Source organism: Dendrobates tinctorius, unplaced genomic scaffold, assembly GCF_039654945.1.
Source record: "Dendrobates tinctorius isolate UK_male_01 unplaced genomic scaffold, ASM3965494v1 ptg000059l, whole genome shotgun sequence".
Lineage (NCBI taxonomy): Eukaryota > Metazoa > Chordata > Amphibia > Anura > Dendrobatidae > Dendrobates > Dendrobates tinctorius.
This window is the reverse complement of record NW_027361727.1, coordinates 22,573,646-22,599,308: the sequence shown is the minus strand read 5'-3', so window position 1 is coordinate 22,599,308 and position 25,663 is coordinate 22,573,646. Positions and strand designations below refer to the sequence as shown.

The 25,663-nt window shown below is 41.2% G+C and overlaps 1 protein-coding gene across 8 annotated transcripts in view; it reads right to left on the bottom strand.

Moving 5' to 3' along the window:
* Positions 1-25,454, bottom strand: part of PRDM11 (PR/SET domain 11) — an 87,996-nt gene extending 62,542 nt beyond the window's left edge. For 3 of the 8 annotated variants that reach the window (XM_073578579.1, XM_073578582.1, XM_073578583.1), the window contains exons 1-2: positions 25,122-25,453; positions 828-949 (exon numbers count right to left, since the gene is read on the bottom strand). In XM_073578579.1, coding sequence (XP_073434680.1) covers positions 828-943 — 116 coding nt within the window. In that variant the 5' untranslated portion in view covers positions 944-949; positions 25,122-25,453. Of the gene's footprint in view, positions 1-827; positions 1,257-24,632; positions 24,741-25,121 lie in introns of those variants that run through there. The other 5 variants (XM_073578584.1, XM_073578586.1, XM_073578587.1 and 2 more) reach the window with 4 other exon arrangements.
* Positions 25,455-25,663: the final 209 nt, after the last annotated feature.

Sequence of the window (25,663 nt, the reverse complement as noted above, 5' to 3'; positions counted from 1 at the left end):
GCTTTTGGGATCACTGGGTGCCCGGCAATCAATGAGTTATCTTGTATCTAATGGTTAAGGAATATCTTTCAATTGTGGTGAGACCCCTTAATGTACGGATGATCAGTGAGGTTTGGGGTAATGACACCTGGACCCCAATAAGGGGTAGAATACCTGTGATGTACGAGCTCATAGGACCTGATTCATTAATTCTTTTGCACCTTTTCTGTCTAGGTTTTAGTGTTTTTTCGCCTGTTTTCTAACACTTATTTTTTCATTTGAGCCTTTTTTATAGTCTTTTTTTTTCTATGTGTTCACCTGTTTTTTTTTGTTATTTTTTTGTAGTTTTTTTTCTTAAATGATCATCATTACGGACGAGGTTTTTGTTTTCCAGATGTTTTCTGCTAATTCATCAATTGTTTTTTTTTAGGAAGTCGAAAAAACGTTTGCACAAATATACTCTGCTGCCTCCCTCCATGGAGTGATCTCAGGCACGTCTGTCATTTTTTTTGGAACAAAAGTTATGATGTGTGATTGTTTTGTGCTAAAAAATTTGAAGAAAAAAATCATAAAGATAAAGAGCATTTTTGATTTTGGGTAAAATTCATGCACCGTTTTGAAGAATTTTTAATGAATATCACAAGGTAAAAAAAAAGAAAAATTACTTTTGCAAATGATGAATGGGGCCCACAGACTTTCTGCTGAGCCCGTCCACCTTTTGATGGCCTCAGTCTGGCCTATAGACACGTTTAGTGTGCAGGTCAGGAGTTTTCCTGGCATACACGGTAAACGTTGGGCACGAAATATAATGGCGGCTTTAGACCGGATGTATTTTCTATCGGACTCACCATTGTTTGCTGTAATTCCTCTCTTCCACTGTTGATCCCAATTCTGTCTTCACCCTCGTCAGCTCCCCTAGACTGGGGCTATACGCCACCCGGCATTCCTTGCCACTCTCGCTCATGATGTCCTATAACAAAAGATACAGACACGTCAGCTTCGTCCATGTTCTTGCCCCCTTTGGTCTGACGGACCATTGCTCGGTTTTCAGAGGCCGATGGTGGTTTTTACACACACACAGGTTGCAATGAGCCAGACATGGAGAGGAGGGGGATGTTAGCGCTGGTATGTGACATGTTGCGGCGCCGCCCGTGTCTTATTCTTACAACGCTCAGGAATGCAGCTTCCAACCTCTCTACCTGCGAACAGTTCTCAACTTGTCCTCCTGCGGATCTATGCCCCCTTACATTGGCACCAGGTGACCCCGCTGCCAAGTTCACTCCTGTGCAAATAATTACAAGAAATGGAATTTCAATTCACCAGTGCCTCTCTTTTCAGAGGAGAGGAGTCCATGTATCTGGGGCACGCTACGCACGTCTCATCTGTGCCACCCGCATCTTGTGGCACAAATTGGTTCATGGAAAATTGGTGGCAACTAGCGATGAGTGAAGGCGTTATCCGAGCATGCTCGTGTGCTAACCGAGCGTCTTAGTCGTGCTCGAAATATATGTTCGAGTCCCCACGGCTGCATGTCTCGCAGCTGTTCGACACTTGCAGGGATTGCCTACTTGTTAGGAAATCCTTGCATGTGTTGTGGCTGTCGAACAGCCGTGAGACATGCAGCTGCGGGGACTCGAACATATTATTCAAGCACGCCCCAAGACACTAGGTTAGTACATGAGCATGCTCAGATAACACTTTATCCAAACTCGTTCGCTCCTCACTAGTAGCAACTAGAGCAGTACAATTTCTAGTACTGCTATGATTCTACCTAAATCATTGCAGATCAGGAGAAACACAATCTCGCCTCTCCTGCCTTTATGAGACGGGCTCAGGAGCTGAGACTGCATCCTTCCTGGCATATAATGGCTATATAACCTACCCGAACAGCAGCGAGCGGAGCTGAGCTCTGCTGTCATTAATCCCTTAAAGGCTGCCGTCAATCTCTAACAGCGGCATTTAAAAAGGCTTTGTAAGCAATGTGTGCCGTTCCACACACCCTCACGAAGCGATTACAGGGTGCTGATGGGTTACCAAGGCAGCTGGGGGACCTTCTGATGCCCCTCATTTGTCTTCAATGGCGTCTAGTGTGGCTGGCCTTTGTGGGAAACCGTGATTTTGACCATTTACTGCAGTATTGTGGGATTGCCGTAAATAATATAAGCGATCAGACAATCACAGGTTCAAGTTCCCTAAGGTGAATAAAAAATACAGTAAAAAAAAGGAAAAAGTCAATATAAATAAAAATTTGACTCACGCTTTCTTATCCCATTAAAAAAAATAATAAAAAAAAATTGTCTTATCGCACTGTCTATAAAAGTGCTATCAAAATATAAAATCAATATGATCAGTAAACGCTGTAATAAGAAAATAGGTCACAATGAACGACCCCCCCCCACAAAAAAATAAAATAAAAATAAAAACATGAGAGTTGCTTTTTTTCTCTCTGCAATTTTACTGCACTTGGAATTTTATTTTTTTTTTGCTTTTCATGACGATTACATGGTAAAATGAACGGCGCTATTCAAAACTGCAACTCCTCCAGCAATAACCAAGACCTCGTACGGCGGATAAGGATGTAAAGAATAGTAAAATTATGGTTCTTGGACGATGAGGAGGAAAAAAAATAGGGTGCAAAAATGGAAAGTCTCCCGGTCGGAAAGAGAAAGTGGGGACTTTCTAGAAGTTTCTTCTTATGCTGGCTTGTTTCCATGGCAACAGTAAAACTTATATGTGTCGCTGCCAGGACGACCGCCATATGTATTGTCCACAGAGACACGACTGGGGGACTGGTCACCATTCTCTGCTGGCCCTCGATCAGTGAAGCCCCCCGTACTGCAGCACCACATGCTGGGATGGGCCCTTAGCCCGGGTCCTACAAAGAGGGCCCCTTTATACAGCACGACGCTTATCGGGCCACATTCACCATAGCAACTAGAGCTCAGCTTTCATTTTACCATAGCAACCAATCAGGACTCAGCTTTCATTTCACAAAAGCAACTAATCAGAAAACAGCTTCCATTTGACCAATCAGAAAACGGCTGCCTTTTCATCAGAGAAACCAATCGGAGCTCAGCTTCCATTTTACCAATCGGTGCTCAGTTTCCAATACACCAGAGCAATCAGTCGAAGCTCAGCTTTCGCTTTACCTCAGCACTATAAGCCTCCTTCCTCCGTGAGTACAATATGGCGTCGTACAACACGCGACGCTCCTGTTAGGCAATATCTGGACCGTCCCCTCACATATAAAAAGCAGTTTGGGGCAGTAGTGACGTAACACAGGATCTGCGGCCTAGGCCGGTGTTCGGACACCTCGGACTTGTCGCCGTGTAGTGAAATGACTTCATCGGATGCCATCGAGGGTAAAGGAGTGGGATAAAGTGAAGCCACTGGATGTGGTGATGGACGGACGCTTGGACTCCCAGCATCGCCTGCAATGCGCGTCTACGTCACCCTCTCAGGGCCACCTCGCTCATGTCACTGGATCGATCTCTGGTTCACAGGCCGAGGCCGCCTCACCAAACCGTCCACAAGGGTTTTCCTGTTGTGGAACACAAAAAAAAAAACCCACTTCCCCTGTGACTTCTGCAGGGCTCACCACAAGACACTCGGTGCCCGCTGAGCGCTCACTTCCCTTTTTGTCAGGATTAGAGGTGAGCAGACGTCGGTTTTTTATAACTTTCTATTCAACAAATGTTCCATTTTCTACATCTACAAAAGCTGAGGAACTTATTAAGTGACAGAGGATCACCCCTTTAAATAAGACCCGTCCCCAGGTCTTAAGGGGCTACTTCTTCCTCTTATTTTATTCCCGCTGCTCCCTTGAATTTTCCACGATTTTCTTTTTTTAAATCCAACATACGGTGTCTGAGATTTGCTGCTACTTTTTATTGTCTTTATAGGGGGGCATGGCACACAGGGTAATAATGCAGAGCGCTCCCAAAAACACGCCCCTGAGGATCCCATCCGCCACTCCCACTTGGTAAAGACCATAAGAATGAGAACGAAATAAAAAGCATCTTATCGCTGGAACTACATGGCAGATTTACAGGGAACCTGTCACCAGTTTCTTCATGTCAAAATTAAGACTAGCACCTTAAGCAGTGCCTGCGCTGCCTTCGATAAATATATAAATATATGACTCCCCCCTGTATGCCGCCCAAAAACCTTTTGAAACTTTTCCACGCTTTATTTAAATCCTGCAGCTCCAGTTCATTAGGTGTCCTGAGAAGTCTATCCCTACTCCCGGCTTCTGGTCGCCATCCTCCTGCTTTGAAACGTAGATGACGCCTCTCGCGCCTGCACAGAGACATCGCCAGCTCGCGCCTGTACACCTTGCTCTGCCCTGCTGCAGGCACAGCCTAAAGCATAAGGGCGCATGCAGGCAAAGCCTAAAACATAAGGGCGCATGCGCCCTACTGCAGACAGAGCCTAATACACAAGGGGTGCATGCATCCTACTGCTGGAAGAGCCAAAACCAAAACTTCACATGCGCCTACTACTGCAGACAAAGCCTAAATCATAAGTGCGCGTGTGTTTCCTACTGTCAGCAGAGCCTAAATCATAAGTGCACATGCGGCCTATTGCGGGCAGAACCTAAAACATAAAACTGCGCATGCTTCTGATCGAGGACCTGCTTTGAGACATGGATGACACCTCTCGCACCTGCGCAGAGACATCCCCAGCTAACTCTTGCACACCCATCTCTGCCCTGCTGCGGGCAGAGCCTAAAATGCAAGTGTGCACGCTCCCCACTGCAGGCAGAGCCTAAAACATAAGTGCGCATGTGCTCTACTGCAGGAAGAGCCTAAAACGTAGGTGTACATGTGCTCTACTGCGGACAAAACATAAATCATAAGGGGACATGCAGCCAAAGCCTAAATCATAAGTGCGCAAGCGCTCTACTGCGGGCAGAGCCTAGAACATAAGTGCGCATGAACACTAATATTTGCCAGCAGTTGGGCAAAGAGCGCAGGTCATCCACGTAAATCAAAACAGGAGGACGGCGATTATAAGCCATGAGGAGGGATAGTCTCGTCAGCAAAGACGCCTATTAGACCAGACGGATTTACATAGAACATGGGAGAGTTTAAAAAGGTACTTGAGAGGATACAGGGGGAATCAGAGGGATATATACCCCTTTATGGAATGCAGCACAGGCGCGGATTCTGTTTCTAGTCTTAGTTCAGACATCAAAAAACTGTTAACAGGTTTCCTTTTAAAAAAAAAAAAGAAAAAATAACAAAAATCAGGGGAGCAGAGGGAATAAAATAAGAGCAAAATGGACACTTTTGCCCTGGTGACTGGTATTTTTTAAATATTCATGTAATAGTACAGCAGATCCATCCCAGGATGGCATCAATAAAAACTGTTTATATCATAAATCAATAGTACAGATGAAAATAATGAGCTTTGTAATACATCTTATCAGAGAAATGTGCTTCTTTCTCCTGGACTGATCATTTTCTGTCTTCAGTGAATACAGTCTTTCCCATTCCCGACAAAGGAGATGACAGGTGGTGCTCATCACATTCTATGAAGGAAGGAGCTGGAAGTAGATACAGACATTCTGCTGCAAGTTCTCCTGAAATGTCAACTACAGTTCTCCATAGAACTTTATGAGCACCAACCGTCATCTCCTGTCTAAGTAATGAGGACATCTGTATTCATCGTAGGAACATTATTGGTCACTTGAGAATTTTGAGAATCAGTCCAGGAATAGAAAGAAGTGAATTTCTTTGATAAGTTGTATTACAAAGTTTCTCATTTTCACGTGATTGATTTATGAAAAAAAATCTAACAATGTTCACTGTTTCAGAATGGTAAGCGCCAGGTATTCAGATGGGTGGTGACCTAGACAGGAAATAAGATGAGCAATAGGCAGAATACACTAAAGGGTGATCAGACAAGCCCATTATTACGTTACGGCAATGTGGATAGGGGGTATCCTGACTCTTCACAAATGACAGATGTTAGGGGAAAGATGGAACAGAAATATTGAATTTTAACACGCCCGATCCGTTGGTCTCATGGGAGATAAGACATAACCCCATGGCATATATTGAAGCTCCTAGGCCCCTGTGCAAAATCTTAACAGAGGTCTGGTCTACTATATGACATTTATAATATTGCCATCTTCTTATGTGTTTTGAGGAGTATTTAATCCCCTTCCGTTACTAGGATCAGCGAATGACTTCTACCTCTGCTCCTTGTATAGCTACACCCCTGATCTGTCTCATAGGCAATCCTTCCATTAGGCACACATCACTGCAGTCATCATTGCACCTCTCTCCTTAAATACTCTGTGCTGCCTCCCAGTCTGTTACCTCACTGTCTTCTCTCCACTGCAGCCTTGCCCTCTTTAAGATAGGGGTTAGGAGGTCCCTGCCTCTTTCTAGAACAATACCCTCCTCAACTGAAATACTATGTGCTGCTTACCCTTCCATTATCAGCGGTTACACCACCCGTTCTGTATATCATGGCACAATCATTAAGGCTGTGTGCACACGCTGTGATTTTTAAGTGTTTTTGCCGCGAAAACGCTTAAAAATCACATACAGAATGCACTCCATGCACTCCTATGGCATTCCGCACATGCTGTGCTAATGCTGCGATTTTTCCGCGGCGGAATCGCATCGCAGAAAAAAACGCAGCATGCTCCTTCTTTTTGCGGAATCGCAAAGAATTGCCGCGATTCCGTTCCCATAGGAATGCATGAGATCCGCTTCCCGCATGTGGCTATGCCCACCATACACAAAGTGAGCGGCTCATGTGCGGATGGCACCCACGGTCCGGAGGAGAGGAGACTGTCCTCCAGGCCCTGGGTACCATATCCCTGTAAAAAATAGAATAAAAAATAAAAAATGGTGTTATATTCACCTTCCGGCGTCCCGCGCAGCTTTCCCGGGCCTTAGCGATGCTCCCGTTCCCAGTAATGCCTTGCGACAAGGACCTGTGATGACGTACGATCTCGCGAGACTGCTACAGCATCGTGAGACCGGGACGTCATCAAAGGTCTCGCAAGGCATTACTGGGAATGGGAGCATCGCTGAGGCCCGGGAAAGCTGCGCGGGATGCCGGAAGGTGAATATAACCCGATTTTTATTTTTTTTTATTATTTTAACATTAGATCTTTTTACTACTGATGCCGCATAGGCGGCCTCAATAGTAAAAAGTTGGTCACACTCGTCAAACACTATGTTTGACGAGTGTGACCAACTTGTCAATCACATTCCAAGCGATGCTTCAAATCGCTTGGAAAGTGCTCGAATTTCGCATGCGAAAATCGCAGGAAAAACGCAAAAAAAAGTGCAAAAACGCAAAAAACCCCGCATGTTTTTCCTGGGAAGAAGTGCGGGTTTTTTCTATGCATGGGACTATGCATACCAGGATAGGGGGGTGAGAGGACAATGCATACCAGGATAGGGGGGTGAGGGAACCATGCATACCATGATAGGGAGGCGAGACGACCATGCATTCCAGGATTGGGGGGAGAGAGGACCATGCATACCAGGATTGGGGGGTGAGGGCACCATGCATACCAGGATAGGGGGGTGAGGGCACCATGCATACCAGGATAGGGGGGTGAGAGGACCATGCATACCAGGATAGGGGGGTGAGGGCACCATGCATACCAGGATAGGGGGGTGAGAGGACCATGCATACCAGGATTGGGGGGTGAGAGGACCATGCATACCAGGATTGAGGGGTGACGGCACCATGCATATCACGATATGGATGAGGGGGTGCCATGCATACCAGGATTGGGGGGTGAGGGTACCATACATACCAGGATAGGGATAAGGGGTGCAAGCACATACCAGGAAGGGAGACCATCTAATATACAAAGCTCAAGTGTGTGTGTATGTATGTACAGTTAGGTCCATATATATTTGGACAGAGACAACATTTTTCTAATTTTGGTTCTAGACATTACCACAATGAATTTTCAACAAAACAATTCAGATGCAGTTGAAGTTCAGACTTTCAGCTTTCATTTGAGGGTGTCCACATTAAAATTGGATGAAGGGTTTAGGAGTTTCAGCTCCTTAACATGTGCCACCCTGTTTTTAAAGGGACCAAAAGTAATTGGACAGATTAAATAATTGTAACTAAAATGTTCATTTCTAGTACTTGATTGAAAACCCTTTGTCGGCAAAGATTGCCTGAAATCTTGAACTCATGGACATCACCAGACGCTGTGTTTCCTCCTTTTTGATGCTCTGCCAGGCCTTCACTGCGGTGGTTTTCAGTTGCTGTTTGTTTGTGGGCCTTTCTGTCAGAAGTTTAGTCTTTAACCCCTTCACCCCCAAGGGTGGTTTGCACGTTCATGACAGGGCCAATTTTTACAATTCTGACCACTGTACCTTTATGAGGTCATAACTCTGGAACGCTTCCATGGATCCCGGTGATTCTGACATTGTTTTCTCGTGACATATTGTACTTCATGTTAGTGGTAAAATTTCATTCAAATAACTTGCGTTTATTTGTGAGAAAAACGGAAATTTGGTGAAAATTTTGAAAATTTCTCAATTTTCCAACTTTGAATTTGTATGCCCTTAAATCACAGAGATACGGCACACAAAAAACTTGATAACTAACATTTCCCACATGTTTACTTTACATCAGCACAATTTTGGAACCAAAATTTTTTTTTGTTAGGAAGTTATAAGGGTTAAAAGTTGACCAGCGATTTCTCATTTTTACACCACCATTTTATTTTTAGGACCACATCATATTTGAAGCAACTTTGAGGGGTCTATATGATAGAAAATACCCAAAAGTGACACCATTCTAAAAACTACACCCCTTAAGGTGCTCAAAACCACATACAAGAAGTTTATTAACCCTTTAGGTGCGTCACAGGAATTTTTTGAATATTTAAAAAAAAATTAACATTTAACTTTTTTTCACAAAAGTGGCTGGATTTCAGATCGGACGCCATGTCGCGTTTGGAGAGCCCCTGATGTGCCCAAACAGTGGAAACCCCCCACAAGTGACCCCATTTTGGAAACTAGACCCCCCAAGGAACTTATCTAGATATGTGGTGAGAACTTTGAACCCACAAGGGCTTCACAGAAGTTTATAACGTACAGCGGTACAATTAAAAAATCATATTTTTTTCCACAAAAATGATCTTTTCACCCCAATGTTTATTTTCCCAAGGGTAACAGGACCCTAAAAGTTATTGTGCAATTTTTTCCTGAGTACGCTGATACCCCACATGTGGGGGTAAACCACTATTTGGGCGCATGGCAGAGCTCAGAAGGGAAGCAGCGCCATTTGACGTTTTTGGCTGGAATTGAGATCGGACATCATGTCGCGATTGGAAAACCCCTGATGTACCAAAACAGTGGAAACCCCCCACAAATGACACCATTTTGGAAACTAGACCCCCTAAGGAACTTATCTAGATGTGTGGTGAGCACTTTGAACCCCCAAGGGCTTCACAGAAGTTTATAATGCCCGAGCATGAAAATAAAAAAATCGTATTTTTTCCACAAACATGATCAATTAGTCACCAATTTTTTCATTTTCTCAAGGGTAACAGGAGAAATTGGACCCCAAAAGTTGTTGTCCAATTTGTCATGAGTACGCTGACACCCCATATGTGGGAGAAAACTACTGTATGGACACACGTCAGGGCTCGGAAGGGAAGCAGTGACGTTTTGGAATGCAGACTTTGATGGAATGGTCTGCGGGTGTCATGTGCAATTGGAGAGCCCCTGATGTACCTAAACTATTGAAACTCCCCACAAGTGACCCCATTTTGGACACTAGACCCCCCACGGAACTTATCTACTTGTGTGGTGAGCACTTTGAACCCCCAAGTGCTTCACAGAAGTTTATAACGCTCGGACGTGAAAATAAAAAAATCATTTTTTGCCACAAAAATTATATTTTTGCCCCCAATTTTTTATTTTCCTAAGGGTAACAGGAGAAATTGGACCCCAACAATTGTTTTGCAATTTGACCTGAGTAGGCTGATACCCTACATGTGGGGGTAAAACACTGTTTGGGCGCATGGCAGAGCTTGGAAGGGAAGGAGCACCATTTCACTTTTTCAACTCAGAATTGGCTGGAATTGAGATCAGACGTCATGCTGCATTTGGAGAGCCCCTGATGTGCCCAAACAGTGGAAACCCCACAATTATAACTCCAACCCTAACCCCAACACACGCCTAACCCTAATGGAAGAATGGAAATAAATACATTTTTTTTATTTTATTATTTTTCCCTAACTAAGGGAGTGATAACTGGGGGTTTGATTTACTATTTATTTCTGTTTTTATATTTGGCAGCTGTCGCACGCTAAAAGACGCTTTTTATTGTAAAAATAGTTTTTGCATCACCACATATTGAGAGCTAGAATTTTTCCGTATTTTGACCCACCGAGTCATGTGAGGTCTTTTTTTAGATGTTTTTAGCAAAGTCCAGTCTAGCCTTTTGACTCTTGATGCTTATGAGTGGCTTGCACCGTGCAGTGAACCCTCTGTATTTTCTTTCATGCAGTCTTCTCTTTATGGTAGATTTGGATATTGATACGCCTACCTCCTGTAGAGTGTTGGTCATTTGGTTGGCTGTTGTGAAGGGGTTTCTCTTCCCCCTGGAGATTATTCTGCGCTCATCCACCACTGTTGTCTTCCGTGGGCGCCCAGGTCTTTTTGCATTGATGAGTTCACCAGTGCTTTCTTTCTCAGGATGTACCAAATTGTAGATTTTGCCACTCCTAATGTTGTAGCAATTTCTCGGATGGGTTTTATCTGGTTTTTTTTGCAGCTTTAGGGTGAGTGCACACACTGCAGATTCACCTGCGGATTTTTTCCCGCGGAATCGCAGGTAAAACCGCAGGTAAAGTGACTTGCGGTTTTGCCCTGCGGTTTGACACCTGGACAATGGAATAGGTGGCAAACCGCAGCAGAATCCGCAGAAACAATTGACATGCTGCGGAAAAAAAAACGCAGCTTTTCCGCAGGTAAAAAACCGCAGCGTGAGCACTGCGGTTTTGAAAACCCATAGGCTAACATGGTAAAGTACCATGTCTGCGGAACTGCTGCAGTTCTGCAGGGCCAAAACCGCAGCAAAACCGCAGCGTGTGCACATACCCTAAGGATGGCTTGTTTCACCTGCATGGAGAGCTCCTTTGACCGCATGTTTCCTTCACAGCAAAACCTTTCAAATGCAAGCACCACACCTCAAATCAACTCCAGGCCTTTTATCTGCTTAATTGAGAATGACATAACGAAGGGATTGCCCACACCTGTCCAAGAAATAGCCTTGGAGTCAATTGTCCAATTACTTTTGGTCCCTTTAAAAACAGGGTGGCACATGTTAAGGCGCTGAAACTCCTAAACCCTTCATCCAATTTTAATGTGGATACCCTCAAATGAAAGCTGAAAGTCTGAACTTCAACTTCATCTGAATTGTTTTGTTTAAAATTCATTGTGGTAATGTCTAGAACCAAAATTAGAAAAATGTTGTGTCTGCCCAAATATATATGGACCTAACTGTAAATGCATGTTCACATGGCCAAAAAGCATACAAAACCTACAAAAGACAAAATGAAAAAAAAACCCTGCTATATTACAGTAGTAGTATAGCAGTGTAGTATGAGTATATATATATATACACAGTAGTATAGCAGTGTAGTATGAGTATATACACACAGTAGTAGTATATCGGTGTAGTATGAGTATATACACACAGTAGTACAGCAGTGTAGTATGAGTATATATATATACACAGTAGTATAGCAGTGTAGTATGAGTATATACACACAGTAGTAGTATATCGGTGTAGTATGAGTATATACACACAGTAGTACAGCAGTGTAGTATGAGTATACACACAGTAGTATAGCAGTGTAGTATGATTATAAACACACAGTAGTATAGCAGTGTAGTATGAGTATATATACAAAGTAGTAGTATAGCAGTGTAGTATGAGTATATACACACAGTAGTACAGCAGTGTAGTATGAGTATATACACACAGTAGTACAGCAGTGTGGTATGAGTATATACACACAGTAGTACAGCAGTGTAGTATGAGTATACACACAGTAGTAGTATGAGTATACACACAGTAGTAGTATAGCAGTGTAGTATGAGTATATACACACAGTAGTACAGCAGTGTAGTATGAGTATACACACAGTAGTAGTATAGCAGTGTAGTATGAGTATATACACACAGTAGTAGTATATCGGTGTAGTATGAGTATATACACACAGTAGTACAGCAGTGTAGTATGAATATACACACAGTAGTAGTATAGCAGTGTAGTATGAGTATATACACACAGTAGTATAGCAGTGTAGTATGAGTATATACACACAGTAGTACAGCAGTGTAGTATGAGTATACACACAGTAGTAGTATAGCAGTGTAGTATGAGTATATACACACAGTAGTATAGCAGTGTAGTATGAGTATATACACACAGTAGTACAGCAGTGTAGTATGAGTATACACACAGTAGTACAGCAGTGTAGTATGAGTATATACACAGTAGTAGTATAGCAGTGTAGTATGAGTATATACACAGTAGTAGAATAGCAGTGTAGTATGAGTATATACACACAGTAGTACAGCAGTGTAGTATGAGTATACACACAGTAGTAGTATATCGGTGTAGTATGAGTATATACACACAGTAGTACAGCAGTGTAGTATGAGTATACACACAGTAGTAGTATAGCAGTGTAGTATGAGTATATACACACAGTAGTATAGCAGTGTAGTATGAGTATATACACACAGTAGTACAGCAGTGTAGTATGAGTATACACACAGTAGTACAGCAGTGTAGTATGAGTATACACACAGTAGTAGTATAGCAGTGTAGTATGAGTATATACACACAGTAGTACAGCAGTGTAGTATGAGTATACACACAGTAGTAGTATAGCAGTGTAGTATGAGTATATACACAGTAGTAGAATAGCAGTGTAGTATGCGTATATACACACAGTAGTACAGCAGTGTAGTATGAGTATATACACACAGTAGTACAGCAGTGTAGTATGAGTATATACACACAGTAGTAGTACAGCAGTGTAGTATGAGTATACACACATTAGTAGTATAGCAGTGTAGTATGAGTATATACACACAGTAGTAGTATAGCAGTGTAGTATGAGTATATACACACACAGTAGTAGTATATCGGTGTAGTATGAGTATACACACAGTAGTAGTATAGCAGTGTAGTATGAGTATATACACACAGTAGTAGTATATCGGTGTAGTATGAGTATATACACACAGTAGTACAGCAGTGTAGTATGAGTATACACACAGTAGTATAGCAGTGTAGTATGAGTATAAACACACAGTAGTATAGCAGTGTAGTATGAGTATATACACAAAGTAGTAGTATAGCAGTGTAGTATGAGTATATACACAAAGTAGTAGTACAGCAGTGTAGTATGAGTATATACACACAGTAGTACAGCAGTGTATTATGAGTATATACACACAGTAGTACAGCAGTGTAGTATGAGTATACAAACAGTAGTAGTATAGCAGTGTAGTATGAGTATATACACACAGTAGTACAGCAGTGTAGTATGAGTATATACACACAGTAGTACAGCAGTGTAGTATGAGTATACACACAGTAGTAGTATAGCAGTGTAGTATGAGTATATACACACAGTAGTACAGCAGTGTAGTATGAGTATACACACAGTAGTAGTATAGCAGTGTAGTATGAGTATATACACACAGTAGTACAGCAGTGTAGTATGAGTATACACACAGTAGTAGTATAGCAGTGTAGTATGAGTATATACACAGTAGTAGAATAGCAGTGTAGTATGCGTATATACACACAGTAGTACAGCAGTGTAATATGAGTATATACACACAGTAGTACAGCAGTGTAGTATGAGTATATACACACAGTAGTAGTACAGCAGTGTAGTATGAGTATATACACACAGTAGTACAGCAGTGTAGTATGAGTATACACACAGTAGTAGTATAGCAGTGTAGTATGAGTATATACACACAGTAGTAGTATAGCAGTGTAGTATGAGTATATACACACACAGTAGTAGTATATCGGTGTAGTATGAGTATACACACAGTAGTAGTATAGCAGTGTAGTATGAGTATATACACACAGTAGTAGTATATCGGTGTAGTATGAGTATACACACAGTAGTAGTATAGCAGTGTAGTATGAGTATACACACAGTAGTAGTATAGCAGTGTAGTATGAGTATACACACAGTAGTAGTATAGCAGTGTAGTATGAGTATACACACAGTAGTACAGCAGTGTAGTATGAGTATATACACAGTAGTAGTATATCGGTGTAGTATGAGTATACACACAGTAGTAGTATAGCAGTGTAGTATGAGTATATACACAGTAGTACAGCAGTGTAGTATGAGTATACACACAGTAGTACAGCAGTGTAGTATGAGTATACACACAGTAGTAGTATAGCAGTGTAGTATGAGTATATACACACAGTAGTACAGAAGTGTAGTATGAGTATATACACAGTAGTACAGCAGTGTAGTATGAGTATATACACAGTAGTACGAGTATATACACACAGTAGTAGTATATCGGTGTAGTATGAGTATATACACACAGTAGTACAGCAGTGTAGTATGAGTATACACACACAGTAGTACAGCAGTGTAGTATGAGTATACACACACAGTAGTACAGCAGTGTAGTATGAGTATACACACAGTAGTAGTATAGCAGTGTAGTATGAGTATATACACACAGTAGTACAGCAGTGTAGTATGAGTATACACACAGTAGTAGTATAGCAGTGTAGTATGAGTATACACACAGTAGTAGTATAGCAGTGTAGTATGAGTATATACACACAGTAGTACAGCAGTGTAGTATGAGTATATACACACAGTAGTACAGCAGTGTAGTATGAGTATACACACAGTAGTAGTATAGCAGTGTAGTATGAGTATATACACAGTAGTACGAGTATATACACACAGTAGTAGTATATCGGTGTAGTATGAGTATATACACACAGTAGTACAGCAGTGTAGTATGAGTATACACACACAGTAGTACAGCAGTGTAGTATGAGTATACACACAGTAGTAGAATAGCAGTATAGTATGAGTATATACACACAGTAGTACAGCAGTGTAGTATGAGTATACACACAGTAGTAGTATAGCAGTGTAGTATGAGTATATACACAGTAGTAGAATAGCAGTGTAGTATGCGTATATACACACAGTAGTACAGCAGTGTAGTATGAGTATATACACACAGTAGTACAGCAGTGTAGTATGAGTATATACACACAGTAGTACAGCAGTGTAGTATGAGTATATACACACAGTAGTAGTACAGCAGTGTAGTATGAGTATATACACAGTAGTACAGCAGTGTAGTATGAGTATACACACAGTAGTAGTATAGCAGTGTAGTATGAGTATATACACACAGTAGTAGTATAGCAGTGTAGTATGAGTATATACACACACAGTAGTAGTATATCGGTGTAGTAGGAGTATACACACAGTAGTAGTATAGCAGTGTAGTATGAGTATATACACACAGTAGTAGTATATCGGTGTAGTATGAGTATACACACAGTAGTAGTATAGCAGTGTAGTATGAGTATATACACACAGTAGTAGTATAGCAGTGTAGTATGAGTATATACACACAGTAGTACAGCAGTGTAGTATGAGTATATACACACAGTAGTAGTACAGCAGTGTAGTATGAGCATATACACAGTAGTACAGCAGTGTAGTATGAGTATACACACAGTAGTAGTATAGCAGTGTAGTATGAGTATATACACACAGTAGTAGTATAGCAGTGTAGTATGAGTATATACACAGTAGTAGTATAGCAGTGTAGTATGAGTATATACACACAGTAGTAGTATAGCAGTGTAGTATGAGTATATACACACAGTAGTAGTATAGCAGTGTAGTATGAGTATATACACACAGTAGTAGTATAGCAGTGTAGTATGAGTATATACACACAGTAGTACAGCAGTGTAGTATGAGTATATACACAGTAGTAGTATATCGGTGTAGTATGAGTATACACAGTAGTAGTATAGCAGTGTAGTATGAGTATATACACAGTAGTACAGCAGTGTAGTATGAGTATACACACAGTAGTACAGCAGTGTAGTATGAGTATACACACAGTAGTAGTATAGCAGTGTAGTATGAGTATACACACACAGTAGTAGTATATCGGTGTAGTATGAGTATACACACAGTAGTAGTATAGCAGTGTAGTATGAGTATATACACACAGTAGTAGTATATCGGTGTAGTATGAGTATACACACAGTAGTAGTATAGCAGTGTAGTATGAGTATATACACACAGTAGTAGTATAGCAGTGTAGTATGAGTATATACACACAGTAGTACAGCAGTGTAGTATGAGTATATACACAGTAGTAGTATATCGGTGTAGTATGAGTATACACAGTAGTAGTATAGCAGTGTAGTATGAGTATATACACAGTAGTACAGCAGTGTAGTATGAGTATACACACAGTAGTACAGCAGTGTAGTATGAGTATACACACAGTAGTAGTATAGCAGTGTAGTATGAGTATACACACACAGTAGTAGTATATCGGTGTAGTATGAGTATACACACAGTAGTAGTATATCGGTGTAGTATGAGTATATACACACAGTAGTACAGCAGTGTAGTATGAGTATACACACAGTAGTATAGCAGTGTAGTATGAGTATAAACACACAGTAGTAGTATAGTAGTGTAGTATGAGTATATACACACAGTAGTAGCATAGCAGTGTAGTATGAGTATATACACACAGTAGTAGTATAGCAGTGTAGTATGAGTATATACACACAGTAGTAGTATAGCAGTGTAGTATGAGTATACACACAGTAGTAGTATATCGGTGTAGTATGAGTATATACACACCGTAGTACAGCAGTGTAGTATGAGTATACACACAGTAGTATAGCAGTGTAGTATGAGTATAAACACAGTAGTATAGCAGTGTAGTATGAGTATATACACAGTAGTATAGCAGTGTAGTATGAGTATATACACAGTAGTATAGCAGTGTAGTATGAGTATATACACACAGTAGTAGTATAGCAGTGTAGTATGAGTATATACACACAGTAGTACAGCAGTGTAGTATGAGTATATACACAGTAGTAGTATATCGGTGTAGTATGAGTATACACACAGTAGTAGTATAGCAGTGTTGTATGAGTATACACACAGTAGTAGTATAGCAGTGTAGTATGAGTATACACACAGTAGTAGTATAGCAGTGTAGTATGAGTATACACACAGTAGTAGTATAGCAGTGTAGTATGAGTATATACACAGTAGTAGTATAGCAGTGTAGTATGAGTATATACACACAGTAGTACAGCAGTGTAGTATGAGTATACTTACAGTAGTAGTATAGCAGTGTAGTATGAGTATATACACACCGTAGTACAGCAGTGTAGTATGAGTATAAACACAGTAGTATAGCAGTGTAGTATGAGTATAAACACAGTAGTATAGCAGTGTAGTATGAGTATATACACAGTAGTATAGCAGTGTAGTATGAGTATATACACAGTAGTATAGCAGTGTAGTATGAGTATATACACACAGTAGTAGTATAGCAGTGTAGTATGAGTATATACACACAGTAGTACAGCAGTGTAGTATGAGTATATACACAGTAGTAGTATATCGGTGTAGTATGAGTATACACACAGTAGTAGTATAGCAGTGTTGTATGAGTATACACACAGTAGTAGTATAGCAGTGTAGTATGAGTATACACACAGTAGTAGTATAGCAGTGTAGTATGAGTATACACACAGTAGTAGTATAGCAGTGTAGTATGAGTATATACACAGTAGTAGTATAGCAGTGTAGTATGAGTATATACACACAGTAGTACAGCAGTGTAGTATGAGTATACTTACAGTAGTAGTATAGCAGTGTAGTATGAGTATATACACAGTAGTAGTATAGCAGTGTAGTATGAGTATATACACACAGTAGTACAGCAGTGTAGTATGAGTATATACACAGTAGTAGTATAGCAGTGTAGTATGAGTATATACACAGTAGTAGTATAGCAGTGTAGTATGAGTATATACACACAGTAGTACAGCAGTGTAGTATGAGTATATACACAGTAGTAGTATAGCAGTGTAGTATGAGTATATACACACAGTAGTACAGCAGTGTAGTATGAGTATACACACAGTAGTAGTATAGCAGTGTTGTATGAGTATACACACAGTAGTAGTATAGCAGTGTAGTATGAGTATACACACAGTAGTAGTATAGCAGTGTAGTATGAGTATACACACAGTAGTAGTATAGCAGTGTTGTATGAGTATACACACAGTAGTAGTATAGCAGTGTAGTATGAGTATACACACAGTAGTAGTATAGCAGTGTAGTATGAGTATACACACAGTAGTAGTATAGCAGTGTAGTATGAGTATACACACAGTAGTAGTATAGCAGTGTAGTATGAGTATATACACAGTAGTAGTATAGCAGTGTAGTATGAGTATATACACACAGTAGTACAGCAGTGTAGTATGAGTATATACACAGTAGTAGTATAGCAGTGTAGTATGAGTATATACACAGTAGTAGTATAGCAGTGTAGTATGAGTATATACACACAGTAGTACAGCAGTGTAGTATGAGTATACTTACAGTAGTAGTATAGCAGTGTAGTATGAGTATATACACAGTAGTAGTATAGCAGTGTAGTATGAGTATATACACACAGTAGTACAGCAGTGTAGTATGAGTATATACACAGTAGTAGTATAGCAGTGTAGTATGAGTATATACACACAGTAGTACAGCAGTGTAGTATGAGTATACTTACAGTAGTAGTAAAGCAGTGTAGTATGAGTATATACACACAGTAGTACAGCAGTGTAGTATGAGTATATACACAGTAGTAGTATAGCAGTGTAGTATGAGTATATACACAGTAGTAGTATATCGGTGTAGTATGAGTATACACACAGTAGTAGTATAGCAGTGTTGTATGAGTATACACACAGTAGTAGTATAGCAGTGTAGTATGAGTATACACACAGTAGTAGTATAGCAGTGTAGTATGAGTATATACACACAGTAGTACAGCAGTGTAGTATGAGTATACTTACAGTAGTAGTATAGCAGTGTAGTATGAGTATATACACACAGTAGTACAGCAGTGTAGTATGAGTATATACACAGTAGTAGTATAGCAGTGTAGTATGAGTATATACACAGTAGTAGTATAGCAGTGTAGTATGAGTATATACACACAGTAGTACAGCAGTGTAGTATGAGTATACTTACAGTAGTAGTATAGCAGTGTAGTATGAGTATATACACAGTAGTAGTATAGCAGTGTAGTATGAGTATATACACACAGTAGTACAGCAGTGTAGTATGAGTATATACACAGTAGTAGTATATCGGTGTAGTATGAGTATACACACAGTAGTACAGTCATAGCCAAAAGTTTTGAGAATGACACCAAAATTAAATTTTCACATGATCTGTTGCCCTCTGGTTTTTATTTGTGTTTGTCTGATGTTTACATCACATACAGACATATAATTGCAATCATATTACGAGTAGCAAAAGGTTATATTGACAGTTAGAATGAGTTAATGCAGCAAGTCAATATTTGCAGTGTTGACCCTTCTTCAGGACCTCAGCAATTCTCCCTGGCATGCTCTCAACTTCTGGACCAAATCCTGACTGATAGTAGTCAATTCTTGCATAAACAATGCTTGCATTTTGCCAGAATTTGTTGGTTTTTGTTTGTCCACCCGTCTCTTGATGATTGCCCACAAGTTCTCAATGGGATTAAGATCTGGGGAGTTTCCAGGCCATGGTCCCAAAATCTCTATGTTGTGTTCCATGAGCCATTAGTGGTCACCTTTGCTTTATGGCAAGGTGCTCCATCATGTTGAAAAAGGCATTGTTGGGCGCCAAACTGCTCTTGGACGGTTGGGAGAAGTTGCTCTTGGAGGACATTCTGATACCATTCTTTATTCATGGCTGTGTTTTTAGGCAAGACTGTGAGTGAGCCGATTCCCTTGGCTGAGAAGCAACCCCACACATGAATGGTTTCAGGATGCTTGACAGTTGGCATGAGACAAGACTGGTGGTAGCGCTCACCTCTTCTTCTCCTAATAAGCTGTTTTCCAGATGTCCCAAACATTCGAAAAGGGGATTCACCTGAGAAAATGACTTTACCCCAGTCCTCAGCAGTCCACTCCCTGTACCTCTTGCAGAATATCAGTGGGTCCCTGATGTTTTTTCTGGAGAGAAGTGGCTTCTTTGCTGCCCTCCTTGAGACCAGGCCTTGCTCCAAGAGTCTCCGCCTCACAGTGCGTGCAGAAGCACTCACACCTGCCTGCTGCCATTGCTGAGCTAGCTCGGCACTGCTGGTAGTCCGATCCCGCAGCTGAAACACTTTTAAGAGACGGTCCTGGCGCTTGCTGGTCTTTCTTGGGTGCCCAGGAGCCTTTAAGGCAACAAGGGAACCTCTCTCCTTGAAGTTCTTGATGATGCGATAGATTGTTGACTGAGGTGCAATCTTTGTAGCTGCGATACTCTTCCCTGTTAGGCCATTTTTGTGCAGTGCAATGATGACTGCACGTGTTTCTTTAGAGATAACCATGGTTAACTGAAGAGAAACAATGATGCCAAGCACCAGCCTCCTTTTAAAGTGTCCAGTGGTGTGATTCTTACTTAATCATGACAGATTGATCTCCAGCCCTGTCCTCAACACCCACACCTGTGTTAATGGAGCAATCACTGAAACGATGTTAGCTGGTCCTTTTAAGGGTGGTTTCACATTAGCGCTTTTTAAGCGCACGCACGGCCGGGGGTAGCTCCGCCCCCGAGCCGGCTCTCTGCCCGGCGTGCCCGCCCCTTGCTTGTAGCGCCGCCTCCTAGCGCACAGCGGCGCCTGCGATCGGCGCACCCTATCTTTAGCATAGGGTGCGCAGATCGTGCGCAGGCCGTGCGCTAGTTGCGCTTTGACCTGCGCTGCGCACTTTTGACGGTGCGCCGTGCGCGCCAAAATCAAACATCTGACTGGGATGATTTAGCGAATCCTGCTTTGAGCAGGGGGTTGGACCAGATGGCCCAGGAGGTCCCTTCCAACTCTACGATTCTATGATTCTAGTATTATAGTAGTTATATTCTTGTACATAGGAGCAGGATTATAGTAGATATATTCTTGTACATAGGGACAGTATTATAGTAGTTATATTGTACATAGGGGCAGTATTATAGTAGTTATATTCTTGTACATAGGAGCAGGATTATAGTAGATATATTCTTGTACATAGGAGCAGGATTTTAGTAGATATATTCTTGTACATAGGGGGCAGTATTATAGTAGTTATATTCTTGTACATAGGGGGCAGTATTATAGTAGTTATATTCTTGTACATAGGGGCAGTATTATAGTAGTTATATTCTTGTACATAGGGGCAGTATTATAGTAGTTATATTCTTGTACATAGGGGCAGTATTATAGTAGTTATATTCTTGTACATAGGGGCAGTATTATAGTAGTTATATTCTTGTACATAGGAGCAGGATTATAGTAGTTATATTCTTGTACATAGGAGCAGGATTATAGTAGTTATATTCTTGTACATAGGGGGCAGTATTATAGTAGTTATATTCTTGTACATAGGGGCAGTATTATAGTAGTTATATTCTAGTATATAGGGCAGTATTATAGTAGTTCTTGTATATAGGGAGCAGTATTATAGTAGTTATATTCTTGTACATAAGGGGCAGTATTAGAGTAGTTATATTCTTGTACATAGGGGCAGTATTATAGTAGTTATATTCTTGCACATAGGGGGCAGTATTAGAGTAGTTATATTCTTGCACATAGGGGGCAGTATTAGAGTAGTTATATTCTTGCACATAGGGGGCAGTATTAAGCGCTAATGTGAAACCACCCTAAGGCAGGAATGTGTTTTGGGAGTTAAAGTTCATTTTCTTAGCCATTATTGACTTTGCAAGTAACTGCTGTAAAGCTGATCACTCTTTATGACATTCTGGAGTATATGCAAATTGCCATTAGAAAAACTGAAGCAGTAGACTTTGTAAAAATTAATAATTGTAGCATTCTCAAAACTTTTGGCCATGACTGTAGTATAGCAGTGTAGTATGAGTATACACACAGTAGTAGTATATCGGTGTAGTATGAGTATATACACACAGTAGTAGTATATCGGTGCAGTATGAGTATATACACACAGTAGTACAGCAGTGTAGTATGAGTATAATAATAATCTTTATTTTTACACACAGTAGTAGTATATCGGTGTAGTATGAGTATATACACACAGTAGTACAGCAGTGTAGTATGAGTATATACACACAGTAGTAGTATATCGGTGCAGTATGAGTATATACACACAGTAGTACAGCAGTGTAGTATGAGTATATACACAGTAGTAGTATATCGGTGTAGTATGAGTATATACACACAGTAGTACAGCAGTGTAGTATGAGTATATACACACAGTAGTATAGCAGTGTAGTATGAGTATATACACACAGTAGTATAGCAGTGTAGTATGAGTATATACACACAGTAGTACAGCAGTGTAGTATGAGTATATACACACAGTAGTACAGCAGTGTAGTATGAGTATACACACAGTAGTAGTATATCGGTGCAGTATGAGTATATACACAGTAGTAGTACAGCAGTGTAGTATGAGTATACACACAGTAGTAGTACAGCAGTGTAGTATGAGTATACACACAGTAGTAGTATATCGGTGTAGTATGAGTATATACACACAGTAGTAGTATATCGGTGTAGTATGAGTATATACACACAGACAGTAGTAGTATATCGGTGCAGTATGAGTATATACACAGAGTAGTACAGCAGTGTAGTATGAGTATATACACAGTAGTAGTATATCGCTGCAGTATGAGTATATACACACAGTAGTACAGCAGTGTAGTATGAGTATATACACAGTAGTACAGCAGTGTAGTATGAGTATATACACAGTAGTAGTATATCGGTGTAGTATGAGTATATACACACAGTAGTACAGCAGTGTAGTATGAGTATATACACAGTAGTAGTATATCGGTGTAGTATGAGTATATACACACAGTAGTACAGCAGTGTAGTATGAGTATATACACACAGTAGTATAGCAGTGTAGTATGAGTATATACACACAGTAGTATAGCAGTGTAGTATGAGTATATACACACAGTAGTACAGCAGTGTAGTATGAGTATATACACAGTAGTACAGCAGTGTAGTATGAGTATACACACAGTAGTAGTATATTGGTGCAGTATGAGTATATACACAGTAGTAGTACAGCAGTGTAGTATGAGTATACACACAGTAGTAGTACAGCAGTGTAGTATGAGTATACACACAGTAGTAGTATATCGGTGTAGTATGAGTATATACACACAGTAGTAGTATATCGGTGTAGTATGAGTATATACACACAGACAGTAGTAGTATATCGGTGCAGTATGAGTATATACACAGAGTAGTACAGCAGTGTAGTATGAGTATATACACAGTAGTAGTATATCGCTGCAGTATGAGTATATACACACAGTAGTAGTATATCGGTGTAGTATGAGTATACACACAGTAGTACAGCAGTGTAGTATGAGTATACACACAGTAGTAGTATATCAGTGCAGTATGAGTATATACACACAGTAGTATAGCAGTGTAGTATGAGTATACACACAGTAGTACAGCAGTGTAATATGAGTATACACACAGTAGTAGTATATCGGTGCAGTATGAGTATATACACACAGTAGTACAGCAGTGTAGTATGAGTATACACACAGTAGTAGTATATCGCTGCAGTATGAGTATATACACACAGACAGTAGTAGTATATCGGTGCAGTATGAGTATATACACAGAGTAGTACAGCAGTGTAGTATGAGTATATACACAGTAGTAGTATATCGCTGCAGTATGAGTATATACACACAGTAGTACAGCAGTGTAGTATGAGTATACACACAGTAGTAGTATATCGGTGCAGTATGAGTATATACACACAGTAGTACAGCAGTGTAGTATGAGTATATACACAGTAGTAGTATATCGCTGCAGTATGAGTATATACACACAGTAGTACAGCAGTGTAGTATGAGTATATATACAGTAGTAGTATATCGGTGCAGTATGAGTATATACACACAGTAGTATAGCAGTATGAGTATATACACACAGTAGTATAGCAGTGTAGTATGAGTATACACACAGTAGTACAGCAGTGTAGTATGAGTATACACACAGTAGTAGTATATCGGTGCAGTATGAGTATATACACACAGTAGTACAGCAGTGTAGTATGAGTATACACACAGTAGTAGTATATCGCTGCAGTATGAGTATATACACACACAGTAGTAGTATATCGGTGTAGTATGAGTATATACACAGTAGTAGTACAGCAGTGTAGTATGAGTATACACACAGTAGTACAGCAGTGTAGTATGAGTATATACACACAGTAGTACAGCAGTGTGGTATGAGTATATACACACAGTAGTACAGCAGTGTGGTATGAGTATATACACACAGTAGTACAGCAGTGTAGTATGAGTATATACACACAGTAGTACAGCAGATCAGCACGGTGACACAGGCAGGGTCTGAGCCCCAGCAGAGCCGGATGTTGCACACACAGCAGGAACATGACACCCTGACCTCACAGGGCCTCTTCTGTCTGCTGCACCCAGAGCCCACCTGGTTTCTGGCCCCACCCTTTATTACTTCAACCCCGCCCCTCTCAGTTCACATAACCACAAACTTAGCCACGCCTCTCACGAAGTCATTGGCTGCCGCGCTTGTCACTCGCATAAAAGGGGCGGTGCTATACTCAATATCGACTGTGCCAAAATCAACGAGAACGCGCCTTGGTAAAAGGCGAGGCGCGTTCCCGCCAATACCTGCACCCAGGGACCCCCGACACCCAGCAGCCCCCAGTACCAGATGTCAGTGTCCGGCCCTCACTCTGGTGGCGCAGGGGTTTCTCTGTGCCGCTGTCTGCCACGCAGTCGCCCGTCAGGCCACTCGCCACATTGGCGAGTGCGGAAAACTCACCTCTCCGGGCCAGAGGGTCCCCAGCCCCGGGGAGGGAGGGTGTGTGCCCGCCAGGGGGGGTGCGGGGCTCTGCGCTCAGCGGTGCCGGCTCCTCATCTCCCCGCCGCCGCTGCTGCCAGCTGTGACCACCATCTTCTTCCACAGGAAATGACGGGGGACGGAGGAAGAACCGGCGTGTGCGGGGCAGAGCCGGACCCCCGAGCACCGGCCGCTCATTAACCCCCGCCGTGCTGCCGCCTCATCCCCACAGCTCAGGAGCAGCCGCCTGCTGGGAGTTGTAGTGCTGCACTCATCCCCTGTAGGGTCAGGGCTCCAGCAACACAGGGCAAGTGTCCAGATCACTGTCATCTGTAGGGGCAGTATTATAGTAGTTATATTCTTGTACATAGGGGGCAGTATTATAGTAGTTATATTCTTGTACATAGGGGGCAGTATTATAGTAGTTATATTCTTGTACATAGGGGGCAGTATTATAGTAGTTATATTCTTGTACATAGAGAGCAGTATTATAGTAGTTATATTCTTGTACATAGGGGCAGTAT